This window comes from Cannabis sativa, chromosome 7 (genome assembly GCF_029168945.1).
Source record: "Cannabis sativa cultivar Pink pepper isolate KNU-18-1 chromosome 7, ASM2916894v1, whole genome shotgun sequence".
In the NCBI taxonomy this organism is placed as follows: domain Eukaryota; kingdom Viridiplantae; phylum Streptophyta; class Magnoliopsida; order Rosales; family Cannabaceae; genus Cannabis; species Cannabis sativa.
The window spans coordinates 58,186,166-58,195,811 of record NC_083607.1 but is presented as its reverse complement, the minus strand read 5'-3'; the positions used below and the strand labels follow the sequence as shown (position 1 = coordinate 58,195,811).

Below are 9,646 nucleotides of genomic sequence, written 5' to 3'. Positions count from 1 at the left end.
AAATAGTAAATAGGATAATTCCCCTATTAATAACTAATGATTTACTTAATTAATTTATAATAAAATAATTTGCTTATATGTAAAAGTGAATACTTATCAATTATTGTTTGATTTATTTTATGTACATGGCAAATTTACTGAAAAGAATATTAATGATAACTACAAATAAAATATGGTAATGATATTAATTTTAAAATATGTTTAAAAATTGGATTTTTGTGATAAAAAGAAAAAGTAAAAAATGAAAAATAATAAAGTTTTATTATTTATGTGGAATTTCCTAAAAATGTAAAAAAAAAAAAAAATTAATTCAAATGTAAAAATAAAAAAATCCCTTTATATTATTAAAATAATTTAATATTAACTTATATAAAAAAATATAATTAAAGCAATAACAATAAAAATAATTTTTTATTTTAATTATTTAACTAAAAAAAATAGAAATTATTATAGAAATAAAAGTGAAAAGAAAATCAAAGAGAGAAAGCCTAAATCCTATCCCTTCGGCAATTTCCATTGGCTTCTCTCTCTCCCACAATTTTAAGCAAAGCTTCGACCTGAGAACTGAGTAGTTGGAATCTTATCTATCCACCCTTTCTCATTCTACACTAAGAAATTTCTTATTCATCTCTGATTTTATCACTTCATCATCCTATTCTTTTTTGTTCTTTTTTTAATCGAAATGTTATATGTGGTGATTAGGATGCCACGTGTCATGACCCCAAACATTAGGATAACTCAAACTCATCACCACTAACCAAACCAAAACTGAAAAAAGAAATTATGGAACTAACATCCTTGCTTCCAAGCCCAAAATCATTATTCATGAACCAAACTTGGTGTAGAAAAGAAAGCCTTGAACCACCCATTACTACACCACCACCAACCATTTCAGAAATCCTAGAGACCTCACGAGCTCAAAAATTGGACCTTAGGCTGCAAACTGTCGGACCCTTTTTTAGAGTCACAGCCAAGAGCTTAGAAACTAATAATGAGTTGGGTAAGGCTGAAGGAATTATAAGGGTGTGGTTTGGAGGGAGAATTCTTCATTTGGATTCTATTAGACTTAATAAAGAGACTCTTGGAATGGAGAAGTCTATATTTGGAATTGGTTTGTTTATTGGAGCTGTTGCTATTCGATATGGGTATGATTGTGGTTGTAAGAAGGCTGAGTTGCTAGCTATCAATGATTCTGAGCTTTATCATAAAAAGGTATGCTTTGCATTGCTTTGCTCTTCTTCATTGATAATGTGTATACATGTTATTTTTTTTTATGTATTGGGATAATTGCTAAAGAGGAGACTTTGTTATTATTGTGGATATTTACTGCGAAACTTTATTTGTTACAAATGTGATGTTAATAATAAAAAAATGACAGTAAAAATATAATTTTTATTATTTTTTAGTCATAATATATGTTTTTTTTTTTTTGACTAAATATGACTTTTAGTCATAACAAAATGTTACTAGTAACTAAAATATAGTATTTAGATACAAGTTGTCACTAATTTAGTCACAATAAATTATAATTTTTGTGACTTATACCTTTAGTCACGGATTTTTTAGTGACAACATAGGAATTATAATTTATAATTAGTAATAATTTTTTTACTTTTAGCCACAAGTTTTATTGTGACTAAAAGTAAGATTTTTTATAGTGTTTGTTGCAGTCCTACTTTCTTTTGACTGTTAAGTGTCAGCTCAAAAACACTTGAGGACATATTTTTTTAGCTTATTTAATACATGGTCTAAAAATATGTCGCCACACGTTTTTCATTTGACATTTAATGGCCAAAGGGTACGACTACAACAAAATCATAAAATAAAATACTTTTGTCGCCACTTTTTTTATTAGAGTCATATGTGTGACAATTGTAAATATTAAAGGGATTTGGCCGCAAATATCCTTGTTGTTCTGTTTTCAGCTTGTGAAATTCTATAGGAGAATTGGTTTCAAAGTGGTGCATGAAGTGAGTGGCTCGAGATTGGATGATATTGGGCACATGTTGGTTTGGGGTGGAGTTGGGACCCGAATGGATGCCCTTATAGATGAGCTTCTTCTGAAATGGTGCACCAGGTTTAAGCCTCTCAAGTCTGATGCCTAGAAAGAATTATTACATAATTACAAAAAAAGGACCAAATTACACACATTGTAAAACTACCAAATTGTTTTGTAAAAGTAAACTTAATTACCAAATGTAACAATATTCTGTTTTTGTAAATGTTATAAACACAGATAGACTCGTCTCGAATGCTGCTAAGGCATTTTAAATTTAAATTTCTGTATTATTGGGTTAGTTAATTCTAAGAAGAACAAAGTGATAATTGCCCAAAAAAGAGTGTTATGTACTTCAAAACATTATACATGTCACTACTAAAAAATTGAATAATTTCGACACCCATATCTCGGTAGTTCTAAATATAACCGTCAAAATAGTTACTAATATTGGCGGTTACACACATAATCAGTGTATTTTTTTTAAAAAACAATACAAAAAATATTTTATGAGGATCTAATCTCGGCGGGTCACATGCGAACAGCCAATATTGGGTTCGAATTAAAAAAAAAAAAACCAAAACAAATTAATCAGCCCGCCCTAAAGAAAAGAACCCAAAAATCTAGAGGTTTTTTGACTTTATAACTTAAAAACTGTTTTCTATTTGGTTAATTAGTAATTTTCCCCTCGAATTTTGACATATACCAAATCATGCCCCTAAATTTTTTTGGCCATTAAAAATTCTCTCTGAACTATTGAAATTGTTAGATTTAAGGCCTTTTGTCTAATTTCATTCAATTTTACTGTTTCAGTGATTGTTTATGTTCTAAACTATGCTCCCCAGATTTTAATATCTACCAAATCATGCCCCTCAAACTTTGATATGTACTAAATCATGTCCCTTGAACTTTCATCCATGTTAGATTTTTTTTACTAAATTAGACAAAAGTCCTTAAATCTAACAATCTTAATAGTTCACGGGAATTTTTAACGGCCAAAAAAGTTCAGGGACATGATTTAGTACATATCAAAGTTCAGGGAAAAAAATTGCTAATGCCTTTTTGTTTTTTAAAATTAAAATCAATTTTTAAAAACTAATGGGAATCATTTGACAAAATTTTTAAAAATAGTTTTTTAAAATTTGAGTTTTAAAAAACTAGAAAACTAGAAAACAAAAAAAATTTATTTTTAATTTTCAAAAATAATTTTTTTATCTAACATATTATATTTTACATTTTTACTAACATATTCAGAATCCTAAACTCAAAACTACACCCGAACACAAACAATTTATGTTATGGTATGGTGTTAAAATGTTAATTTTTTAATAAGAAAAAATTTAAAAAAAATTTAAAAAAATTTGTGCTAAACATCGTTAAATTTTTAAAATGACAAAAAATTATTTTACAAACACAATTTAAAAAACTGAAAGCTGAAAACAGCTGCTAATCTCCCATCTTCTTCTTCGCCCATCTTCTAACCCACATCGAGAGCCCCAAACGTCGGGACCTTCCAGACGGCCGGCGAGACCAGCACTGCACGTCATCCTACTGCAGTTGCAGTCGCACATCGTCCCTTTTCCCATCTCATTGAAACAAGTATTTTCTTCTCGTGGTAATATAAGATTGGTTTTAATTCTATTTTACACACATCCTAAATTTGTGGATTTTTTTTCTTTCTTTTATGTAATTATTCAAAATTATCAGTCGGGGCCAAGAGATTCTCCGATTTAGTGCTTTATTAAGAGGGAAAGAGCGACTTCAACATTTCGACTGTATCTTGGTTTAACTCGAGCTTTATAGAATTCTTGTGATTGGTTTATTACTAGTTTAGGTGAAAGCGGTAGTTTTTTTTTTAAAGGAAAATTAGATTTTATTAACCTTCAAATTCTGTCACCAACATTGGCAACAAATCAGTTGGAATATTTTCCATACTGAAAATACAATCAGGGTACAATAGAGACGCTCTTGCAAACTCATGAGCGACTTTATTAGCTGACCGCTTAACAAAACAAAAACCAACATTTCTTAGAGAAGCCAACAAGGCTTTACATTCTTGAATCACACAACCAAAATAAGAAGCTAAGCTTATGGAGCTTCTTAGAGCCTGAACAACCAAGAGACAATCAGTCTCCACCCAAACCGGACTAGTCGAATGGTCTTTAATCCAACTTAGAGCTTCCTGAAAGCTCAAAGCTTCCACCACAGCCGGTACCATATTCCCTATGTAGAGTTTGGTACGCCCCTCAACAAGCAATCCATTATGGTCTCGAACAACAAAAGCACCTCCAAACCGATTTTGTCCTTCAAAGATAGACGCATCCACATTGATCTTGATACTGTTAACTTCAGGTTTAATCCAATGCTCGACCCCATCATAGGACTGAAGAGTAGTCCAAGATGTCTCAATTTGAGTTTTTTGAGCATTTTGCCATTGATCAAGATAGCTTTTTGCAGACACTACTATCGCTGAAACATTAATCGATTTTCCTTGCCAAACTACATCATTTCGTGCGCCCTAAATTGCCCAACAAAGGGCAGCAGCTATGTGTTGTTTTTCTGCTGTCAAAGAGACAAAAATGGTCATGCACCAGTCCAAGAACCTGCTGCCAGCCGTGAGTGCAGAAGTCCCTATACCCACTCTTTCCCATACTTGCTTAATGGCTCGGCAAGTGAGCAAGACATGAGAAATGGTCTCATCAAGCTCATCACATAACGGACAACGAGTATTGACGGGGACAAACTTTGAAGCAAGCTGTGCAAGTGTGGGGAGACAACTAGAGCCGGCTCTCCACATTAGATTTTTAATTTTCGGGGGAAGCTTCAAGGACCACAGAATTTTCTAAAAAACGGAGGCATCCACATCATTGGTTAGACCTTTCAAATCTTGTAAAGCATGGTATGCACTCTTGACTGTGTATAGACCAGTCGGCTCCTTACACCAGAAAACAAAGTCGGTTGTTTGGTCAGTATTGACAGGAATCTGCTTGATCAAACTCTGTTCCCGATCGTCAAACAAGTCTTGTAAAATTTCTTCATCCCAAGAAGTACCATCCATGGACAAAAGATTACTCACCTTAGCATGTTGGAGGGCCGAATGAGAGGATGTTACAAAAGGATGGTCTTTATCTGGGAGCCAAGGTTCGTTTTGAATGTTGATCAAAGTGCCATTACCAACTTTCCATCGAGTTCCCGCACGAATAAGATCTTGAGCTTCCCAAACACTTCGCCATACAAAGCTTGGGTTATTTCCTATACCAGCCGAGAGGAATGTGCCATGAGGAAAATACCTGGCCTTAAAAATCCGAGAGACAAGTGAATCGGGTCTTGTGATGAAACACCACCCTTGCTTTCCCAAGAGCGCTAAATTAAAATCACGGAGATTACGGAATCCAAGACCTCCATTATTCTTGTTGTGGCACATACGTTCCCAAGACATCCAAGGAATCCCTTTATTTTCCTTTGAAGCACTTTTCCACCAAAATCTAGCCATTGTGCTCTCAATATCTCTACTGATCTCCAAAGGAAGCAAAAATAAATTCATGGCATAGCTAGGTAGAGCTTGAGCTACTGATTTGATTAACACTTCTTTACCGGCTCGAGACAAGACTTTTGAATCCCAACTTCGAAGCTTTTTCCTAACCCGATCCTTGAGAAAACCCAGCACAACTGATTTATTTCGGCCCATAGTACTAGGGAGACCCAGATACATGCTTCTATCATCTGCTTGAGGCATTTGAAGTAGCGTAGTAATATCCTCCCGAACATGATTCAACGTGTTCGTACTATAAAAGATAGATGATTTCCCCAAATTAACTTTCTGTCCCGAAGCGCATTCAAATTGGTGAAAGAGTTCTCTAACTCGAGTTGCTTCTTGAAGTGTAGCCTTACAATACAAGTAGCTGTCGTCCGCAAATAACATGTGAGACACTTTCGGCTAGGGCTGCACACGGGTCGGGTTTTCAGGTTTTCGAGTGGTCGGGTTCGGGTTTTCGGATGTCGGGTCTTGAAAATTTATAACCAAACCCGGTTTTCGAATTTCGGGTTCTATCGGGTTTCGGGTCGGGTGTATCGGGTTGTTATTAGGCGGGTTCGGGTTACAATGGGCCAGATCCGATTGAAAGATTTTTTGGGCCCAATGATATTTTATTTTTTAAAAATATCAATTTTTCCTATTTTTAATATATTTTTTGGGCTGCCTAAAATGTGAAATAACTAATTTAACATGCTGATATTTCTTGGGAGAAGAACAAATCACGATTGGGTTTGGGACTTGGGAGGAGAAACCAAAGGTTATTAATACTGAATATGATTATACAGGTAATAATGGTATAATGGGATGGGATAGTGACATTGGGATGCGTATACCATTAATTAGGTTTTTAGTTTTTAGTTTTTATTTTTTGTTTACTTTTGCTTTTTTTTTTCAGTTAAGAATATTAAAAATAAAATAATAAGTATTAAATATATACTTATATATTAGGGGTGAAAATCGGTCGGTTATGGTCGGTTTTTAAAATTTTATAACCGACCGGACGGTTACGGTTTTTATTTTACGAAAACCGTAACCGACCGTTTAGAAATTATAACCGTATAAAACCGACCGTACGGTTTTTGGCGGTTTTCGGTTTGGCGGTTTTAGGCGGTTTTGGGCGGTTTTTGGCGGTTTTAGGCGGTTTTTGGCGGTTTTGGGCGGTTTTTGGCGGTTTTGACGGTTTTTTGGTTAAACTATTTTTTTATTTCAAGAACCGAAACCGACCGCCGTGTCAAAAAAACCGAAACCGAAACCGACCGCCAAATTCGGTGATGACGTGGAACCGAAAATTCGGTTACGGTCTGGTCGGTTTGATGGTCGGTTTCGGTTTTTCGGTTTTTATGAACACCCCTATTATATATGATATATGATGGTCGGGTCTCGGGTGCACACCCGAATAAAATTCAATGGAATTTTGAAACCCGAACCCGATACCGAAATTATGATTCTTCGGGTCAGACCCGACCCGACAATACGGGCTTTAGTTTTTTCGGCTTTTTCGGCATCGGATCGGGGCGGGTGGTCGGATTTTTCGGGTTGCCGGGTCCTAATGTTCAGCCCTACTTTCGGCGCACCGTTCGCCACTTTGCACCCATGAATAAGACCCCTATCCTCATACCGTTTAATCAACGCAGAGAGGCCTTCAGCACAAAGGATGAAAATGTAAGGAGACAAAGGATCACCTTGATGAATGCCGCGAGTAGGGGTAATCGGACCCATTGTTCTTCCACCATGAACTACATTGTATTTTGCCAAGTTAACACATTTTAGCACCAAGGAAATCCATGATTCTGAGAAGCCGATCTTCCTTAACACTGACTCCAGAAAATTCCATTCAATGCGATCATAAGCTTTACTAAGGTCGAGTTTTAGGCCATGAAACCATCCTTACCTTTCCTTTTCCTCTTCAAATAGTGAAGCACTTCGAAAGAGACCAAGATATTATCAGTTATTAGTCTCCCTGGTATAAAAGCGCTCTGAGATTCTGAGACAATGTGATCCATATAAGGTTTCATTCGGTTAGCCATTACTTTAGTGATAATTTTATACAAAACATTACATAAAGCAATAGGCCTCAGATCAACCATGCTTTCAGGGGTTTTCTTTTTTGGAATCAAAACGACATTGGCATCCCCACACCCTTGATCAAACTCACCCGAAGTGAAGAAGTTCTGAACAGCAGCTATGACATCTGTCTGGATAATGTCCCAACATTTTTGATAAAAAGTCGGTGTCATACCATCCGGGCCAGGGCTCTTGTCAGGGTGCATACTAAAAACCGCCTTTCTCACTTCTTCGGCTGACACAGCTTGGTGGAGATCTTCATTAATCTGAGTGGTGACTTTCCTTTGAATACACTGAACCACTTCATCACTACTCAAGTTTGATTCACTAAATAGAGAGGAAAAATAGTCTACCACTACATCGGCAAGGCCATGATCCCAATCCGTCCAATTACCACTAGAATCTCTGAGCTTTGAGATTTGATTGAAGCTTCGACGATTGCTGGCAGCTCTATGAAAGTATTTGCTATTTTGATCCCCTTGCTTCAACCAGAATTGCTTTGCTCTCTGCTTCCAAAACGCTTCCTTCTGATCAAGAACTAAAAAAAGCTCTTTTTTTACCTCCATATAACGTCGGACAGCAAGAGTGTCTCTATTGTTTTTCAATTTCTTCAACTCAGCACGACATTTATTTATTCTCTTCTTGAAATTTCCAGTAACACTAGGCCCCCATTTAGATAAACTCTCAGCACAAGAAGCAATTTTCTCAACCACAGACACACGGCTAGCATCATTCCAGCACTCAGCCACAATTTCCAAACACATGGGCTCCTTAAGCCAGGCGTTTTCAAAGCGAAAGCGCCGATTAGGAATAAAATGTTCAGGAATCACAAACTCAAGGAAAATAGGATTATGGTCTGATGTTGAAGTTTCAATATTCAAAAGACGAGATTGAGGGAAAGTTTGAAACCAACCTGAAGAAACAAGGGCACGGTCGAGTCTCACTTCAATCCACCTAGAAGTTCCCCTCCCTTTCTCCCATGTATACGGGTATCCAACAATGTCCATGTCAACCAAGTTGCAATCTTGGAGGGTCTGTTCGAAACCAGAGATCAACCAAGTCAGATATGGAAGTCCTCCTCTCTTGTCACTTTGACTGAGAACATTGTTTAAATCACCTATTACACACCACTGAACATTGGTAGGTCTCACCAACGACTTGAGTAAATTCCATGTATCTTCCCTTCGATCTCTCTGAGGTTCACCATACACCCCCGTTAGTCTCCATTGTGGCTCACCACTGATTTCCACATAAAAATCGATATGATGTTGAGAAAAACCAATGATTCTACCTTCATTGGTATTTTTCCAAAATAAAGCAAGACCACCACTCCTCCCAATAGCCTCAACCGAAAAAATTCCTTCAAAGCCCAACAATCGGCCCACAAAATCAATTCTAGCTTTATTACATTTGGTTTCACATAAAAAAATAAAATTGGGTTTCTTTTGAGACACTAACTCTTTAAGGAATTGAAAAGTCCGCTGGTTCCCAAGCCTACGGCAATTCCAGCTCAGAACATTCATAATTCTTGGCGGGCCTGTGCAACAGAGCCCGCCCCAACAAAGTTTTTTGTCTCACTAACATTGATAATATTATTACCCTCCCCAATACATGCATTTGGCCCACATTCATTCGGCCCACTTTTTAAACTCTCAGCAAGTCTTTTCCTTTTAGAATCAAGGATAATTAAATCACCATCCAGATCATCATTGATATCCCCATTCATGCTCATTTCTCTTGCCTCATAATGGGTAGCCGATCCATTGGAATTAATGGAAAATTTACCATTATTTCTGCCAAACTCTACTCCTTGATTGCCTCCATCAACTCCCACAGATCGTGGGGTATCAATCTTCCTGCCTTGATTGAAGCCGCCATTAATGCCCCCTGATGTTGAGCCCTTCCCCGACGGTTCACCCTGAGCACAGTCACCTGAGTCTTTTCCTCTAGCCATGAAACTTTGTCGAAGCCACTTCGCACCAATCGTGTGTTGTCTCCTTCGTGGCATGGCTTTTAACTCCAAGCTATACGGTTTCTTGATCAAATGTGGT

The 9,646-nt window shown here is 36.6% G+C and overlaps 2 protein-coding genes across 3 annotated transcripts; one reads left to right on the top strand and one right to left on the bottom strand.

The window, feature by feature from the left end:
* The first annotated feature begins 456 nt into the window (after positions 1 to 456).
* Positions 457 to 2,297, top strand: LOC115697918 (uncharacterized). 2 transcript variants are annotated; one of them, XM_030625090.2, is made up of 2 exons: positions 457 to 1,212; positions 1,926 to 2,297. In XM_030625090.2, exons 1-2 carry the CDS (start codon positions 784 to 786, stop codon positions 2,103 to 2,105), a joined length of 609 nt encoding a protein of 202 aa, XP_030480950.2. In that variant the 5' UTR covers positions 457 to 783; the 3' UTR covers positions 2,106 to 2,297. The 2 variants fall into 2 exon arrangements, with proteins under 2 accessions (XP_030480950.2, XP_030480951.2); XM_030625091.2 differs by having other exon boundaries at positions 483 to 1,212; positions 1,943 to 2,107.
* A 1,575-nt stretch (positions 2,298 to 3,872) lies between these two features.
* Positions 3,873 to 4,793, bottom strand: LOC133039781 (uncharacterized). Its single transcript, XM_061118730.1, has 2 exons — positions 4,650 to 4,793; positions 3,873 to 4,514 (listed from the first exon to the last, which is right to left on the bottom strand). Exons 1-2 carry the CDS (start codon positions 4,791 to 4,793, stop codon positions 3,873 to 3,875), a joined length of 786 nt encoding a protein of 261 aa, XP_060974713.1.
* Positions 4,794 to 9,646: the final 4,853 nt, after the last annotated feature.

Bases quoted from the DNA above. Each gene is read 5' to 3' on its own strand.
- LOC133039781 (XM_061118730.1), bottom strand. From the start codon at position 4,793: ATGTGGAGAGCCGGCTCTAGTTGTCTCCCCACACTTGCACAGCTTGCT. The intron at 4,515-4,649 runs GTATGGGAAAGA...TGGGCAATTTAG, and splicing joins CTTGCCGAGCCATTAAGCAA to GGCGCACGAAATGATGTAGT.
- LOC115697918 (XM_030625090.2), top strand. From the start codon at position 784: ATGGAACTAACATCCTTGCTTCCAAGCCCAAAATCATTATTCATGAAC. The intron at 1,213-1,925 runs GTATGCTTTGCA...TTCTGTTTTCAG, and splicing joins CTGAGCTTTATCATAAAAAG to CTTGTGAAATTCTATAGGAG.